At 45.3% G+C, this 16,888-nt stretch overlaps 2 protein-coding genes across 2 annotated transcripts in view; both read left to right on the forward strand.

Moving 5' to 3' along the window:
- Window positions 1–1,049, forward strand: part of GPR157 (G protein-coupled receptor 157) — a gene marked incomplete at its 5' end in the record, with an annotated part of 8,828 nt that extends 7,779 nt beyond the window's left edge. The window contains 2 exons of the mRNA XM_010170366.1: window positions 145–339; window positions 828–1,049. Of these exons, the coding sequence (XP_010168668.1) occupies window positions 145–339; window positions 828–1,049 (417 nt within the window). The remainder of the gene's footprint in view (window positions 1–144; window positions 340–827) is intronic.
- A 5,918-nt stretch (window positions 1,050–6,967) lies between these two features.
- On the forward strand, window positions 6,968–16,600 carry LOC104526809 (solute carrier family 2, facilitated glucose transporter member 5). The gene is made up of 12 exons (XM_010170365.1): window positions 6,968–7,024; window positions 8,655–8,753; window positions 9,407–9,567; window positions 10,082–10,206; window positions 12,295–12,447; window positions 12,522–12,647; window positions 12,909–13,096; window positions 13,490–13,600; window positions 14,092–14,193; window positions 14,583–14,658; window positions 15,794–15,921; window positions 16,367–16,600. Exons 1-12 carry the CDS (start codon window positions 6,968–6,970, stop codon window positions 16,598–16,600), a joined length of 1,560 nt encoding a protein of 519 aa, XP_010168667.1.
- The last annotated feature ends 288 nt before the right edge of the window (window positions 16,601–16,888 follow it).

Below are 16,888 nucleotides of genomic sequence, written 5' to 3' on the forward strand. Positions count from 1 at the left end.
GACTGGTGCTCGTAACTGTGTCCCTCTTAGCTTCCCACAAGATGCAGAAATTTAGTTTGCTTTGGAAAGAATCCCTGGAGCTAAATGTCCAATGTGTGTAGCTGCTTGTTCATGTTTTTGTCTCCCTCCCACCTTCCATGGAAGCATGCAGCTCTCTCAGAGTATCGCCCCATTCTCTCAAGAGCACCTGCATTTCCACCTCGGACTTCCATAGCAGATAAGAAGTTGATTCTCATCCCTGTCATCTTTATCATCCTCCGCATCTGGAGCACTGTGCGATTCATTCTGACCCTCTGTAACTCCCCTGCAGTGCAAAATTCATTCCTGGTTGTCCTGCATGTAAGTATTTGTCAGGAAATGCATTAGAAGGAGGATCTGGGAGGGAGATAAAGCTTTGTTGGTCTTAATACCACTTTTCTGTGGCAGGATGCAGCATGTACTGTGCATTGCATGAACGTCTACTCCTGCTCTGGGATGCTCAGCAACAGTTATTTCAGCAACATCTAGTGGCTACAGAAAATAACTGCAATTGGAGTGTTGGGCAGTATCAGCTGCTTGTAGGAAAATCAGGCTCAGACCCAGAACGTTGGGTGTCTGTCCTTCAGCAGGGCTCAGCCTGCTCCTCCTCTAGACCAGGATGTACAAACAGCAGCCCACACAGCCCTCTGCTCTGCTGCTGGGCACAAGGCTGATTTCTCTGAATCTGTTTTTCTCATTTAGGTGGGAGTTGCTGACTGTTTGTACTATAGCTGGTCTGACAGGACCCTTGCTCTTCTCTGGGGGGTCTGTAGTAACAGCACTGCTTAATTCCTTTCTTGCCCTTGCAGGGAATTGGTAACACGTTCCAAGGAGGTGCCAACTGCATTATGTTCGTCCTCTGTACGCGGGTGGTCCGGACTCAGCTGTTTTCCTCCATTTGCTGTTGCCACTACGATGAATTGGATTGGCCTTTGCGGAGATCAAACAGCAACTGGCAGCACCCAGAACCTCACAAGGACAAAGATGAGCCTGGTCCTGAGCGGGTGAAACCTCTGCTTTCCAACACCTGAGCCTGGGCTGTCTCCATCTCAGTGTTGACTTCTTCTTTCTTGGTAAAGATCTAGTGTGAGTCTTTCCTCCTGCCCTGCCTGTGTGCAGCTTCGTGATGTGAGGGGTGGGGAACAGGTATCAGAAGCAGTTGACAGAGGAAGGCTTCTGCTGCTGCTGTGGGGGTTCCCTGTCTGACTCTAGAGCAGCTCCCCATCATGCTCCTTTGGGGTGAAACCATTTCTAGAGCTGATCTGCTCCCCTTCCCTCTAAGCGAGGGTAGTGTCTGTTACTCAAGCCTGTAAAATGAGGAAATAAACTGCAATGCTGTCTGGCCCACGAGGACAGGACACCAGTGAAAACTGGAGAAGAGGAATTAGTGACTCCTTCTGACGTAAAATACCAAGCACACACACATTTCTTCAGTACTGCACAGTTCAGATGCATTTAATATGCCAAGCATTCCCCATAAGGTAATGGAATCCCTGCTGCCCATCATCACAAAAAGAAAATGGAGAGTAGATGATTCATCCAAGCTTATGTAGAAAACCTGTAGGAGCAAAACCCTGCTAGGAGCTCTGGCACAGATGACTCCAAAAGGGTTTGCCTCCTGTCAAAAGGCTTTTTTTTTTTTTTTTAAACTTCTAAAAGCTAAGTAGCAACCTTGGTAGCTCAACCTTGTGCTAATCCCACATGGCTTGGAGAGAGAAGCTATGTTAAAAACTTCTTGCAGAAAGGTCAGATAATTATACTTAAATTTTATGAGACTTAGAATTGTGCTGAGTTCAGTTTTTTGGAGCCAGCCCTGAAGAGAGGAAGTAAAATTGTCACCAGCTTGGTGTAAGAGAAATCAAAACAAACCACCACAAACACAAAAAACCAAACCCTCTGCCACCCAAAAAAAAAAACCAGCTACTCAAACCAGCCTCCTTGTTCTCAGTTTGCTTTTTTCCACAACAGAGCACTGAGAAATGCTTTTGGAGGAATGTGCAATTCAACAGAAGTACATTTCCTGCTCCCACAGGTTCAGGGAGGCACACCGGCTTGTAAAGACCAGCTATTGGCAACAGTGCGGTTACAAGTAGAAGGTCTCTGGTAATCTTCTTGTAGGCAAGGACAGAGAAAGAAAGAACAGCCAACAGAGAACCTCTCAGAAATGTCTGTAATTTCTAACGCTGAAGCTGACGGCAGCTGAAATGTGAACAGGGATGGGGTGGTAGGGGAGCGCCGTGCAGAAATGCTTGGCTGCTTCTGGCAGGTCCCCCTCAGTCTCTGGCATGAAGTGCAAGTGCAGGGGTGGTGCAGGAGAGCAGTTAGTTCTCCCTGCAGCCTCACTTGTCTCTGAAGATGACTCTGAACTTTTTCCTGTCCAGCATGGACTGGAGAATCTTATCTCGGGTGTTTCTGAAGGTGGCTGAGGTTAGGGTACCTGGCTGGACTTAAACAGGTCCATCGTGCCTGTTTGCAGCTGCTGCAAAGTGATGTCCCTGTTGTCCTGGCTCAGGGCAAACCTGTGCACACTGGCTGCGGGAAGATGGGGCGGTCCTGAGTTTTAACTGTGCTTCATTTTGAGCAGGTGCAGGATCATCTCAGAGTCCCACAGAGGGAGCTAAAGCCTGGGGAAAAGCACTGCTGGAGTGGCTGAGCAAATGGAAGAGGTCCGGATCCTCCTTGGCATTCAGATACCAGCTGCTTTGGTCTTGAACTTTGCTCAGGATCCTTTGGAAGATACTGTTTGGTTGTAGTCCAACTTACTGGTTTTCTTCACTTGTTCCCCTCTCCATCTGCTATAAATCTTAAAACTTGTTTGGGGTTTTGCTTTTTTGTCTGACAAGGCAAATGTGTTGTGAATTCTGGGGTGAACAAATATGGTGATAGGAAAACTTTAACTGCTGAATAGGACTATCCTGGGCATGGATTTCAGTCCTACTATGTGGGGTCTTCCAGGGAGCTCCAGACTGGCTCCTGTTCTTCACTTGAATGTGGACAATAGTGTGAAAACATGCATGTTTTGTGGTGATGCTGGATTGTTCCTCTTGATGGTTTATCCTTGGTGGATAGGGGTCATCATCATCATCAGGGTTTGTGATGACAGCATGCTTATTGCCTCCTGGGAAAATGTGAACTCTGCAGACTCTGTTGGTGCTCAGGGATATCTGGGTGTACCACCCCAGCCTCCAGCAAGGACAACCCTCACCAGCAGCAAGACAGTACCTGGCAAGTGCTCTGAACTCCTGATGTCCTCTGCTGAAGCACTGGCTACAGTCTGTTCTTGCCTTGGGAGTGTTATATGGGAGCTGGGGAGGGGATGGTTTTTTGTTTGCTATTTGGAGATAGTGTTTTACCTTATTTACAGCTCCTCACTTGCTTGTTTTTTAAACATTTTCTCCAACTTTTACAAAATAAAGTTTTATTCTTTACCAAGACGTTGTTCAAGCATGATATGACAGGTCTCAGCACCTTGGAGAATTTGGATGAGAAACTGTTGTGAGATCATCCTTCAGGTTTCTTTTGTGTCTGCCTTAAAGACTAAGGCGTGTGTAGGAAGACAAATCTTTCCTACCTATTTGTAGATATTCTTCTCCCTATCTTTTTTATATGTGCAGAAATGTAAACCTTTCATTAATCTGAGCAGCTTGTTCACCCGTATGTGTTATAGTTCATCCTTACTGGCCTGTTACTGTGAACTGTGGAAAGGCCTCTCAGAAGTTGAGTACGTGGATCTTGTTTCCCTCAGGCTCCGTTGACCTTATGGACTGTGGCTCTCAGCTATATGAGATTACAAATGATATGTAATCATCGGATTACAAATTACACTTTCTCCACATGAGGCCAGGCTCTAAGGTAGGTGGGACTAATACTGGGGAGAGCTGGTGCCATCTCAGGGCTTGCCCAAACAGAAAACATTCAAGTCATTATGGGGGGGAAAAAACCTGAGGCATGGGCAGGCTTGAGCATTGCTTTGTGAATTACCATGTGGTTCCAGCCTGTGAATGAACTTTTCTCAGAATAGATTCAAACTTTGGCCATCTTACAGGGCTGGAAGCAGCCAAGACCCCTGGTGTAGTAAGTAGGGCTGGACCATGGCTGTTTTCACAATGGATTGAGTGACAGGGTGTGTTACTAGGGTTGCACAAGGCTTCCCATCTGGGCTGTCTCCTTGTCTGTGCTGTATAGCTGTGCCTGAAATGTAAAAGGAAGAAGGTTGGCAGGATGGTACTTAGCCTTGCCTTTGTGTAAGAGTGTGCTTACTTATCCAGCAGCCCCCTTTCCTATTGCTGGGGGATCAGACTGCCATATCTACCTCTTGTTTAATTAGCTGGAAGTCATTTATGTAGCTGATAAAGCAGTATCTGTATATGACTTATTTGCAGGGAAATAATTTGTCAAATTACTGTTTCACCTTGAGGCCCCAGTTGTAGCTCAGGACTGCAGGTGATACTGAATTAGCCTTGACTGAATGTGCAATTCCTTCCCAAAATGCAGGTGAAAAGGCTGATAATGTCACTCTTCTGGGCACGTACTGTGGGATGTCTCCTAAGAAATCTCCTTACTGCCAGTACTGCAATCAGCATACTGCAGCATGGCCGATAGCCAGCTCCTAATCTAACCATCACTTTTGTGTAGCTCACTGCTAATGTTCTCCAGCAGATTTATTCTCTTGGAAATGAAGCTTCCCCTCTTAATTATTTTTGCCAAAGATACCAGGATTTCATAGGATCCAGCTTTGAGCACAGACAATTGAGCTGAGTGTAAATAGTGCCCTGCACACATACACAAGAACTCTTACCATGTGGTGGACAAGCACAGAGAGAAGATACAGAGCTGAGTTAATGTCTTCAGGCAAATGCACTCGAGGGTGAAGAGCAGATGTAAGAAGCTTTGTGTGTTCTGTAGCTGAAATTGAAAATATGCTTGTAAAATGCCTGTAAAATTGTCTCTACTTGTTACTGACTTTGTTCTTGGCCCAAGTCCAGCAGGATCTTGGCTATTGAAGAAGTTATACCCCTGCAAGTCCAAGTTCATTCACCATCCTGTCTCCCTTCATCCATCTCTTCCAAGATCATCCCACTGTCAGTTACTACCTTATGGATGTTGTTACCAGATTCTTGCTGTGACTGGCAAGTATTCAAAGTGTTTTGCTGCCACAAGCAAATATTTACTCAGGAAGGATTTCTGATGGCAAACATACATGTTCTGTTTGATTTCTGTATGTGTCAAGATTATTTCTTCAAGTTCAGGGAAGGAGTTTATAAAGACCATGATAGAGAATTCTCCTTTCTTATAATGACTGAGGATCAGAGTGGCTGTCACTCTGCCAAGGGCTCCCAGAAGAATGATACTGTCTTTAAAGAACAGGAATTTAATGAAAGAAGCTTGTCCTTGCAACTTCCCCATCCCTAGGGCAGAATGGCTTGCTTTCCATTTTTTTTTTCTTCTGGCCAAAGATCTGTGAAATTGAGAACTAAAGTAGTTGCTGAGTGAGCTGTGGCCTGTCCCACTTGTTTTGGGGTGCTTTGAGCAACGTTTGAAGGCAGCATGGGAAAAGCTGAGCTAGCTCAGAGTGTCTTGGTTAGTCCCAGCTAGCTGTGTTCTCTCAATAGGATGCTGAGGAAGGTAGAGAAAGATGAGTTATGGGTGAACTGAATATTCTGGTTTGCATCTCTCTTCAGTTGAGACACCATGTGATAGGTGGGACTGAAGCAGGAGTAGGTTCTGAAAAACACAGGAGTGTTCTTGAGGTGTGATCCACTGTCAAGATATCTTAGCAAACAACATCCTTGATGATGTTAACTTATAACAAATGCAATAAAAGACAAATGACAAGAAGTTCTAAGGATGAGGTTCTACTACCCTGGAAGCAAGAGCTCTGTCCCCTTCCCTGTTTTTAGAGCAGGATGCTTTCACCTGGAGGAAGGGAGGCTGCAGGCACTCGGAGAGTGCGTGCAAGACACGTGAACAGCTCCTGTTGCTCCAGAGGATGCATTTTTTTAAGCTGGCTGTTAAAAGATGGACAGACCAATAAAAGGGTTTTGTTCCAATTTCTCTGGCTACTGGAGGTATCTGTGAACTTTGCATTTCTCTGATAAACTCTCGAAATTGTAGTCGACTATTAACCAAGTGCTGTACTGTTCAAAGTCTCATAGTGTAGGAGGTTAATACTAAGCCAGCCCTATGAGGTGCACCTTGTGTGTGGAGGGAAAGGAGCTAAGGTGCTTTGGTAGAAGAACAGTGTGTTCTGTGCAGCATCAAAAATACAGATCTGAGAGGATGAACCTGTTCTCTGTGAACTGCAAAGTGCCCTGAGCAAGTTGGTCTGTGCAAGGTGGGACACCGAGCAGTATTTCAACCCAAGGGCAGGTACATTTTGTGGCTGCAGGAGGGTTAATGCTGTTCAGCTTTATCGCTGTGGCCAATGGCAAACATCCTGTCGGTTTCCAAGGCTGCTCCCAGAGAATGTCCCCTTCTCCCTGGAATGCAGCAGTCACCAGGCAGCCCCTCCAGCTGCACAGCTGCCCCTGAGCTGCAGCGTGAAGGAGCAGCAGCTCTACTGCTATAGACTTGTTGATGGAATTATCGCTGGGGGAGAACAGCTCATTTAGCAGCTTTTGCAATAAGTCTGCCCCTTCTAGTTGGACAGAAGAGCCTGTGTCCCCTGTAGTCAGGCAGCACCTCTGTTTTGAGACAGAGTCTGGCAAAAGAACATCTGACCTAGCAGTGACAGACTTGAACAAGGAAAAGAAAAGACAAGAGGGAGTCACACCGAGTAAGGGAACGATGAGACAACAGCAGCTCACTCTGGCTGATAGAGCTTCTCGTTGATTGGATGTCTTCTGAAAAATCACAGAGGGGGGGATTCTGTGCAGGGCGTTTCCATCCCCTGCGTTCTCTCTTTGGGCTATAAAAGCATGTACCTGGCGTCTGTGACTCAAACACCAAAATGAAGTTGAAAGGAGAAAAGCAGGAGAGCTCTGATGACAATGCAGGTTCAAAGGGGGTGAGTATGCTGGATTCTGTCATTCCAACTTGAGCCTCCCACAGAGACACAGGGCAAGCTATGTGAGATCTGCAGGTACTTGTAGAGGAAGGAGAAGACAAAGATCTTCTGGGTTAGCATACCCACAGCTGATCTCCCAGGGAGAGCAGAGATGTGTATGTTCTTGAACTCTGTTTACATCTGTCTGCAGAGGAGTGTTGCACAGAGTCTCATGATTTTTCTCTCTTTATCTGCAGTTGATCTACCATGTATCTTCTGTGTGACTTTCCCCTTCTATGTGAGTTTTCTTTCCTACTTTCTAATCAGTTTTAGGCTACGCATGCTTCTGGATGGGGGGCTGCCTTTCACCACAGCATATTTTGTGGAATCTTGCACAATGCAATGCTCGTGTATGCCAGAGGTTTTCCTAAAAGTGCTGAATGTGAATAATTAACACCAGTGGCTCTTTTGAGCTCCTGGGATTTGTTTAATGAGAGCAAGGCAGCCTGCTTTTCATCACCAATGTGAGAATGTCAACAGTCTGTTCCTACAAAATGTAGCTGGAAGCCTCTGCTCCCTCCTGATCCTTACTCTGAGATCCACTTGAATTTTGATCTCCTGCAGTGCCTTAAAGTCTGCAGATCTCTGGAGGTGAGCTGCTGGAGCTTCTGAGGAATATCAGGAATACAAGGAGGACCAGCAGCTATTTGGACAAACGTTCAATTAAGGAAATGACAGATCCTTCATGTGGCATCTGAGTTGAGTGTTGGGACAGAAAACCTTGCGGAGATTAAGGTTAATGATGGTGACAGAAAATTATGTGTCTGAATGAAAAATTACTTTATTGATGTAGCAGTGATGAGATAGATTAGTGAGCTATTTAAAAAAATAAAATTAAATAAAAAAACCCCCCAACAAAACAGCTCAGTGGATGCAGTAGGACCAGCCTGAGGACTGAACAGCAACTAAATTGTTGTGAAAAGCAAGTTGCTTGTAACCCTGAGGACTGTGTATCCATAAACATGGTTGGTCTTTGATCCTGCTCCAGATGGCAATTTCACCCTTCTGTGTAACTGCAAAGTGCTGCTCTTCTACCCAACAGCCCAGCCCTCCCTGAGTGACTTGGATAAGTTCTAACTGGCTTCGCTGGCAATCAGATTAGATCCATAAACAGCTTGACACTGAAATGCAGGAGCAGAACAAGCCAGCACGTGGAAGCAGAACAAATGAGCAGGAAAGGGATTTTGCCACTTCATGCAAACTCTCTTTTTAAAACCTTCCTGTGCCAATATCCTGTGTTATTTCACGAACCAATTTGCATGTTGGAAAAAGAATAATTGCATTCAACTTTTTTTTTCCCCTGTGTGGAGTGGTATTTTAAGAATGGTAACTCAAAAATTATTCATCATCCAAATGATCCATCAATACTAGGAAAGAGTAGAACGAATTACTGTAACGATTATGTGCAAATCAAGCAGAACAAAATGAGTTATAATGAAAACAACTCATTGTGCTTTCTTCATATAGTAACGTGAAATGAAAAACAGAGAAGGCAAGTCTGAGGGTGTTGCTTTTTTTACTGAATGCCTTTTATGCCTAAAAACCAAACCTGCCTCTAAGGTGGTGTTTGTGTTTTTTCTCCCCTCTGCAGAAAATGACACTTTTGCTTGCGCTGGTAGCGCTGATATCTGCGTTTGGATCTTCTTTCCAGTATGGCTACAACGTCTCTGTGATCAATTCTCCAGCCCCGGTAGGTTGGACTGTGGTGTGGACCATGAGCTGGGAGCAGGCTTACAGACAGAGCAAGGCAGGAGCGTGATGGTGGATTAGTTTGTGGGCAGGTGCTCGTACTTCATGCTTTGAATCACAGGCACCCGGTGAGGAGTGGCTCCCCAGGAGAGGAAAGCGGGGCTGTTAAGGTGTGTAACACCACTTCTGCCTTTTGATGGCTACATCCTGCTTATCAGACAATGTATAATAACAAATCTTTAACAATTTTTCTATCTTAATTTCTTATCTGGACTCAGGCCAGTGAGGATGGGGCTATACAATAGATATTTCTAGCAGCCATATACCTGGTCAGCTTAATTTATATTTTACACTTGACTTTAACAATTTCCATGTATCTAACAGATTTAACTTCATCCTGTAGTATCTCAACATGAACACTACTATGCGGACTTTTGGGGCATGAGAAATGCCTTCCCTTCAGGAAACCAGGCAAATTCTGTGAGGCTAAAAACTTGTAGTAACAGTCATCTAGTCCAGGCTTCTCCACCCTTCTCTTGCATTCATTTTCCAATTCAGCAATTCTGGTTTTTATCAAGACCTGTGTTGTTAACTAGCTTTTGCAGCATGAACGTTTTACTTACTGTGCTAAACATGCTCTGTATTTCATTCCAGTACATGCAAGACTTTTACAACCAAACCTACTTCAGCAGGCATGGAGTGCCTATGGATGGTGGCTTCCAGACGCTGCTGTGGTCTCTCACTGTGTCCATGTTCCCTCTGGGCGGCCTGTTTGGGTCCCTCATGGTGTGGCCTCTGGTCAACAATTGCGGTCGGTACGTGACAGTGGTGTTTCAGATCCTTCACCACCAGTTTGCTGGGTTCAGATAAGGCTTGCCTCACTGGTCACTCCAGCTTGCCAAGCCCGTCAGGAGCACCACTCTCACACACACACCTTGATTGTGAGGCAGATGGGACAGTGATTAGGTGCTGGACTCAGCAGCACGTGTTGTCTCCCATGTGTAGAGGAATTTATATGGTTTCAATATGGTCAAGGCCAGGCTGTGTGCTGGGCACTAAGCCAGGCAGAGAGCTATGATAAAAGTCCTGTGCTGGGATCTGAGATCAGGCCCAGCTTCTGCTGCTCAGGTTTCCTGAGAAACTTCAGTTCTTTCTTGAAACTTTAATTCCCTGCAGGGGCAAATGGGGCAATCACCATGTTCTATTTGGTTAGTCTTTGGAGGGGTGATTCAATTGAGTTTTGGACAGTACAACACAGAGGTGATCTATCTGCTGTTGGGGCCTTAGAAAAAATAAGCTGAATCTGTCTCCTTTTCTATCATTTTGCAGAAAGGGCACTTTGCTGATAAATAACCTCTTCTCCATTGCTGCTGCAATCCTTATGGGAACCTCAGAGCTAGCAAAAACCTTTGAAGTAATCATCCTTTCCCGTGTTATCATGGGAATATATGCTGGTAAGTGGATGGTAAAGGGAGAGCAATAAATACATTCTTGGCTATGTAAAAGGGTTTTAATCTCCCAACAGATGGGTTCACAGGTAGTGCATTTTAGCCATACATCTGCATAACAATGGTGCACTTGCTTGAGTAGCAGCTGTCATCTGGGTGTGGCAGGAGTACTGAAGAGCTCTAGCAAACAACGGCAGCGAGACTGGAATTTCAGGTGTACAGAGGAGATGGTGTCTGTAGGTGCAGCTATCCTCTGCAATGAGCATCTGCTAGGCACTGCAGCTCCAACAGCCAGGAAACCTACTGATGATCATCTATTTTCTCAGACATCTTAAAGCAGATAGCCTAGCTTTTGTTGTTGTTGTTTTTAACTTAATCAGAAACAGAAGAATCCTTCTAAGTCAAAGTCATTGGAAACAATGCCAGATCCATTAGTCCAGTCCTGGAACTGACTGTTCTTCCTGCAGGAGAAAAGAAATGTTAACAGGGATAGTGAAGGGTCCAGAGCCACTGGATTTACTGCCAAGATAGTGGGAAGCCAAGGAGAAGGGTGTATGGGAGTTGCTGGTATAAGTGGCTATATTAGAGCTACGGTAACATGGAACACGAACTCCCAGAATGACCAGGTACCCCAGGCAGCAGTATAGTTAGTGAGTGTGTGCAGAGCCAGGTTGAGAAGGGTCCTAATAGCATTTAGGCTCAAAAAAATTGGCTTAGGGCTGGTGAAACCGCTCCATGGTTTATTAGTGAGTTGGGATATCCTGTAAAGATCAAATGAGAAAACAAGGAACTGATGTAGGAAAACAACTTGATCTGTAAGATGCAACAGTTGTGCTTGGTGAGCTAAGGAAGGAAATTTGAGTACAGTGGTTTTGGTTTGGCTTGTGACTCCCCTAAACCTGGCAGCTGCTCTCAGTATTGGATCTCAGAATAAATACTAAGGGACCTGTTAGGTGTGATCCCTCTTTCCAGTTATTTATAACTGACAAAAGAATCTGGCCTGGCTGTCCTGACTTGCCCTTCACGGCTTGATCTCACTTGATCTCTGGACTTTGGATCTGGGGAGGGAAGCTGCTGAACTGAGCCAGCCTGTTTCTATGAAACATATTTGTTTCTATGCCTTTTGGATTTCAGATAACAACTTGATCACCTTTGTAACTCCAAGCTCCTGAAGGCCAGGACCTTTAGAAATGTCAGATAAGAGTCTTGTGTGGTCATTTGACTCCAGGAGATTGGGTTTTGCATGCCAGGATTCACAGCGTAAGCAACAGGAGCTGGCAGCTCGCTGGGGTTACTGTGGGTAACCAAGCAACGTTCCTCAAAATAACCTGTGTCCTGTTAGAGCAGAAATACCTATTCCAGTATGCTACCTGTAAGAGCTCTCAAACCAGCAGAGTGGTACTGAGCAATTAGAGGAGTAGTGAACTTTTAAAAGCTAGCAAGAAGTCACACCCTCCTGCCCTCACATCAGCTTGTTTGGATACCAATTTCTTTTCTTGTTTTAGAGGAAGTAAAAATTCCTCCCTTACACTTCGATTTTGTTTCCAAACCTGAAGTAGCACACAATTTTTCTTTGCATGTATTATGTTGCAGGACTTGGCAGACCCTGCTGGGAGAAAGCTAATTTTAAAAAGATGAACACTGAGAGCCCTCAAATCTTCTGCCAAGTCTGTAGGCAAGATAGGCTACTGCTAGCCTTCTCAGACTCCTAAAATGCTTTGCTGAGCAGTTATAAACTAGACCCTCAAAGCACCAGGAGCTGGGCAGGTTGCACTCCCAAGGCCAGAGTTTCTGAGGGCACCAGATACAGTGATGGATTTTGTACCTCTTCATGTTCTGAGTTAACCAATGCCATGTGTTTTTTGTCCCATCTTCCACTGAAGAGTGAGGAAAACATACACAGCTTATTCACTGGCCAGAAGATGACATTAAATCTTGGGCTGGAGCAGAAGGGCTTGAGTGTGAGGTTTCAGTATGTACTGTGGTCCAGCAGGGATCACTTGGTCTTACATGGAAAAAAGGGCATCTTACTGAAGATGATGACTGTGCTGATGTCAGGCAGCTGCATGTCTAATGTTGTTCTCTAACTACTAGGTCTGGCTTCCAATGTGGTTCCCATGTTCCTTGGAGAAATTTCCCCCAAAAATCTGAGAGGTGCTATTGGGGTAGTACCCCAGCTCTTCATCACCCTTGGGATCCTGGTAGCTCAGATCCTTGGTCTCAACATCATCCTTGGGAATGCTGAAGGTAAAGCACTGGCTCAGGACTTTTCTGTGGGCTACATAGGGGAAAGATTTCTCATAGTTATCATCTTGTTGCAGGCTGGCCTGTGCTGCTGGGGCTCACTGGGATCCCATCACTAATTCAGCTCCTCATATTGCCCTTTTTCCCTGAGAGTCCCAGATATCTGCTGATACAAAAGGGCAATGAAGAGCAAGCACGACGAGGTACAGTATCAACCTTTAATGAAATGGGAGGTGAGGTGGAATGGGGTAGATCTGACCGTGGGACATGACTGACAGCAATGAACAGTGAAGCAAGCGAGTTTGAAATTCTTCATTGACATGTTGCTGGTGTGAATCTCTGACTTCCCACCATGGAGCACTGCTGCCCACGGTTTACATATTCTTTTGTCTTGATTTGAAGCAGGAGAGCTCACTGTAGACCTGCTCTCTGGGGTCCATAACTCACCTTTCTCTCCCAACTAGCTCTGCAGAGGCTGAGAGACTGGGATGACGTGGATGATGAGATAGAAGAAATGCGCCAAGAAGACCGGTCAGAAAAGGAAGAAGGACATTTCTCTGTCCTCAGCCTGTGCACCTTCAGAGGCTTGCGATGGCAGCTCATCTCTATCATTGTCATGATGATGGGCCAGCAGCTCTCTGGGATTAATGGGGTGAGTGGGAAGGCATGTGGGGTAAGTAGCGAAGGGACTTTAGACTGGATGATATGGGGCAGTGCTGACACAGGAGCCAGAACCTAGGACACAGGAATACTCCTTCATCAGAGACACTGGTTCTGCGTCATGTGGTGGTGGATTGACCCTGGCCAGTACCAAAGCTGGTACACAAGGCTGTACTAGATACAGAGTCAAGCTGTCTTGTTAAGGATGGTTTGGATTCTTGGAGAAAGGTGCTTGTGTCTGGATCCAAACACCAGTGCCTCCAGACATGAGAGAATTCATTTCTCGGGCTTCTGTGCACCAGTTCCAGGATGTAAAAGCAGCCAAAATGGGGCTCCTGCATTTTGCCTTTGGCCACGTATGAACACAGCTGTGGTCTTCCTGCAGGTCTTCTACTACGCAGACAGAATCTTCCTGTCAGCAGGTGTGGACAACAACAATGTCCAATACGTCACTGTGTCGATAGGCGCCATCAACGTCGTCATGACTTTGCTTGCTGTGAGTTTTATTAGGGCTCTTTGAGTTCTGGCTTGTCCAGTCTCCCCTGTCTGTTGCTGTTTCAATCAGGTTGTTATTTACATGCACTGCAAACTGCTTTGCACAATAGATGCCCCACAGTGGCCCTTGGCTGAGGGCAGCTATGTTCACCCAAATGGTTAATCATGCTGATTTCTTACATGCCTCAGAAGTTTTCAGTCTCTGGTCTCCAGGCTGATATGCCCTCCTTCTGCTGCCCAGTGTTACCATGCAGGGCTTCCAGCCTGTTCTTACTGGGACTGGGTACTGAAGAATGGCCTGCCTATTCGCTCAGTATTATGGACACATCCAGCTTTTTGCAGTTCCTGAGTGATTTCATGCCCACAACCCATCTGTAGATGGTGGACATTTCACTGAATTTCTTAAAAGACAAAGACTACCTTAATAAAATTTGCTGGAATTAGTGCTGTGCCCCAGGTGTCTGATCTCTCACCCTCTTCTGTCTCTGTCAGGTTTTAATCGTGGAATCCCTGGGGAGGAGAATCCTTCTCCTTGCTGGCTTTGGATTGTGCTGTGCCTCCTGTGCAGTGTTGACTTTGGCCCTCAATCTCCAGGTGTGTAGTGGAATGGCTCAGGTGATCCTACCCCTGCATTTCTGGACCTTCCAGGGAACAGGTCACTGGTATATGTTGAAGTTGTTTCTATACCCTGGAGGGGAGGAGACAGCATTAAAGGTCTCTGTACTTGTATATCTACCTAAAGTAAAGCCAGGAAAAGCTGTGACCCTGCTGGTCTGAATACTACTTCCATTATGTCACGATCATAATACCCATTGCACCCATTTGTTGGAAGCAAGGATCATACCCAGGCTGTGACTTTCCTGGCGAAGTATGGACATACCTGGCTTTAGAATGCCTTCAAATCTTACTACAAATAGTGCCTTGAATTTGCTGGTGATGTTCAGATAGGAACTGTGTCTAACCTGTGATTAAACTCTCCACAGACCACTGTCTCATGGATGTCTTACCTTAGCATAGTGTGTGTCATTGTTTACATCATCGGACATGCTATTGGAGCCAGTAAGTATGTATGGTCTACTCCAGTCTCCTCCACAAGTAGGGTAAAGCCAAGTGTTATATTGAATTTCATCTCAAAAGCTTTGTGGAGCTAATCCAGAGAGATTACATTTCTCTTCTTTGTGGCCATGCACCTTGTTGAGTTTCATCTAGGCTTATTTATGTTCCAGTGATTTGCTGGCTGTGTCTGTGAGGCAGGGGAGCATCTGGCTTTCAAGAGGAAAAGCAAAGGCAGAATTGTGCTTGTGCCTGAGATTCCCCCAGTAAGATCTGGAACAAAACTACACTGAGATAGTGAGCCCTACCAACTGGGCAGAGATGTCATATGCTTGCATCTGTAGGCAACAATCCAATTAGAAGCAATTCAAATTATACATGTGGCCCTGCAGAAAGGAGATGTGCAGATAAATGTGGCTGTTGGAAAGGCTTTGTCCTGACTCAGCTTCTCAGCATGGTAGAGTTGTCTGTTTAGCTTGGAAAACCATGCCAGACCCTTGCTGGATGCAGCAATGGAGGTTTGAAACTCCTGTAGAAGTTTCACTGGCAGATGGAATTACATACAGCCTTTCCATTTCCATTTGTGCCATCAGTCAGACACAAGGAGTGAGGGCAAGGGTATTGCTGGAGGGAGAACACCGGGCTAGCTGGACTTACTGTCTGACCCCATTAATGAGAACATGGTCTGTTCCTGCCTAACCATGCCATGGGGTGGCAGTGCCAGGCACAAGCCTGAGGGTTTGTTCCATGAGTCATTTTTCCAATACCTGCCTGTGTTGGGATATTTTTCTTTTTTTTTTTTATTTTTTTAGAAGGAATGACTGACTTAATTGTTACTCACAGAGTGCTCTTGGCAGAGAGTTCGTGTTTATCAATCTTATTTTATAATTTATGCTGGAGACGGGTTCATGGTTAAGGTGCAGCCAGAGGAAAAAAGAGGTTGATTGCTGTGTGTGAGCTTAGGAAAGTCATTTAGTTGCCCTGTTTTTGTTGTTATTTAATCCCTTATTTGATTTATTAGGTGTTTCTAAACATGAGTAGTTTAGAAACCATTGCCTGCCACTGAAATGAACAGTGTAATTTAGGAATTCAGAGTGACAGAATTGTCTTTGGGACTTTGAAATATGCAGTTGCCTTGCAGGTCCAATTCCCTTTGTGATGATCACCGAGATGTTCCTGCAGTCATCCCGGCCCGCAGCGTTCATGGTGGGGGGGTCCGTCCACTGGCTGTGCAACTTTACCGTGGGGCTCGTGTTCCTCTACATGGAGGTAAAATGCAATCACATGACAGGGCAAGACTTCAGCTTAAAATTAGTATTTTTCACCCCTGTGCCCTTAGAGAACGTTTTTATCCTGAGAGCCATAAGTGGCCAAGTTGGTTCCCAGTACCTGTATGCAGGATTAGATATTAAGGGCAAGAAACTGTTGTTAATTGGCATTTTTTAATCATATTTCTGTTGCACATGTGCTAAATGAAAGCAGATATTTTTCCAGGTGAATGTCTGATCCAGAATTCAGGTGTGAGAAGACAGAATCTAGAACCACCCCTAACTTCTAATCATTCAACTTACAATATGTGCACATCACTGACTGGTTTTTTGTTTGTTTGTTTTTAAATATATAGCTATTGCAGGGTTCAGCATGTCCAAATCATGTAATGTGCACAAGCGGAGTCTTCCTCTGATCCCTGCTCTGTCTTCTTTCATTGCCATAGGCTGGACTGGGACCCTACAGCTTCCTCATCTTCTGTGCCATCTGCCTCGCCACTATGGTTTACATCTTCTTTATTGTTCCTGAGACAAAGAACAAAACCTTCATGGAAATCAACAAGATCATGGCCAAGAGGAACAAAGTGGAGATTCAGGAAGACAAAGAAGAGCTCAAGGATTTCCACACTGTCTCATGTGGGCAGGCAGAGAAGAAAGAAATCTCCAGCAGTGAGCTGTGACCCAGCCCAGTGCTTGGCTTGGCCCAGCCATTTTTCAGGATCTGCTCAGGTGGAGAACAAATATATTCATCATTTGATACTGATCTTCATTCAGACCTTCTGCAACTTCCCACAGCAGGAGTTTCCAAATAAGCCATTGTGTCTTGAGGGTGTTCTCATTGTGAGTAATTGGTAGGACCATTCTGCTGCTGCCAAGGCAAATTACCCATTCATGGTATTTGTCACAAGGAAAGGACAATGTCCTCAGCCAGCTCAGTTCCTGCGATCAAGTAACCCATGTCGTAAGGT

Source organism: Antrostomus carolinensis, unplaced genomic scaffold (assembly GCF_000700745.2).
Source record: "Antrostomus carolinensis isolate BGI_N321 unplaced genomic scaffold, ASM70074v2 scaffold21046, whole genome shotgun sequence".
NCBI classification, from domain to species: domain Eukaryota; kingdom Metazoa; phylum Chordata; class Aves; order Caprimulgiformes; family Caprimulgidae; genus Antrostomus; species Antrostomus carolinensis.

Bases quoted from the DNA above. Each gene is read 5' to 3' on its own strand.
- LOC104526809 (XM_010170365.1), top strand. From the start codon at position 6,968: ATGAAGTTGAAAGGAGAAAAGCAGGAGAGCTCTGATGACAATGCAGGT. The intron at 7,025-8,654 runs GTGAGTATGCTG...TCCCCTCTGCAG, and splicing joins ACAATGCAGGTTCAAAGGGG to AAAATGACACTTTTGCTTGC. The intron at 14,659-15,793 runs GTAAGTATGTAT...GTTGCCTTGCAG, and splicing joins CGGACATGCTATTGGAGCCA to GTCCAATTCCCTTTGTGATG.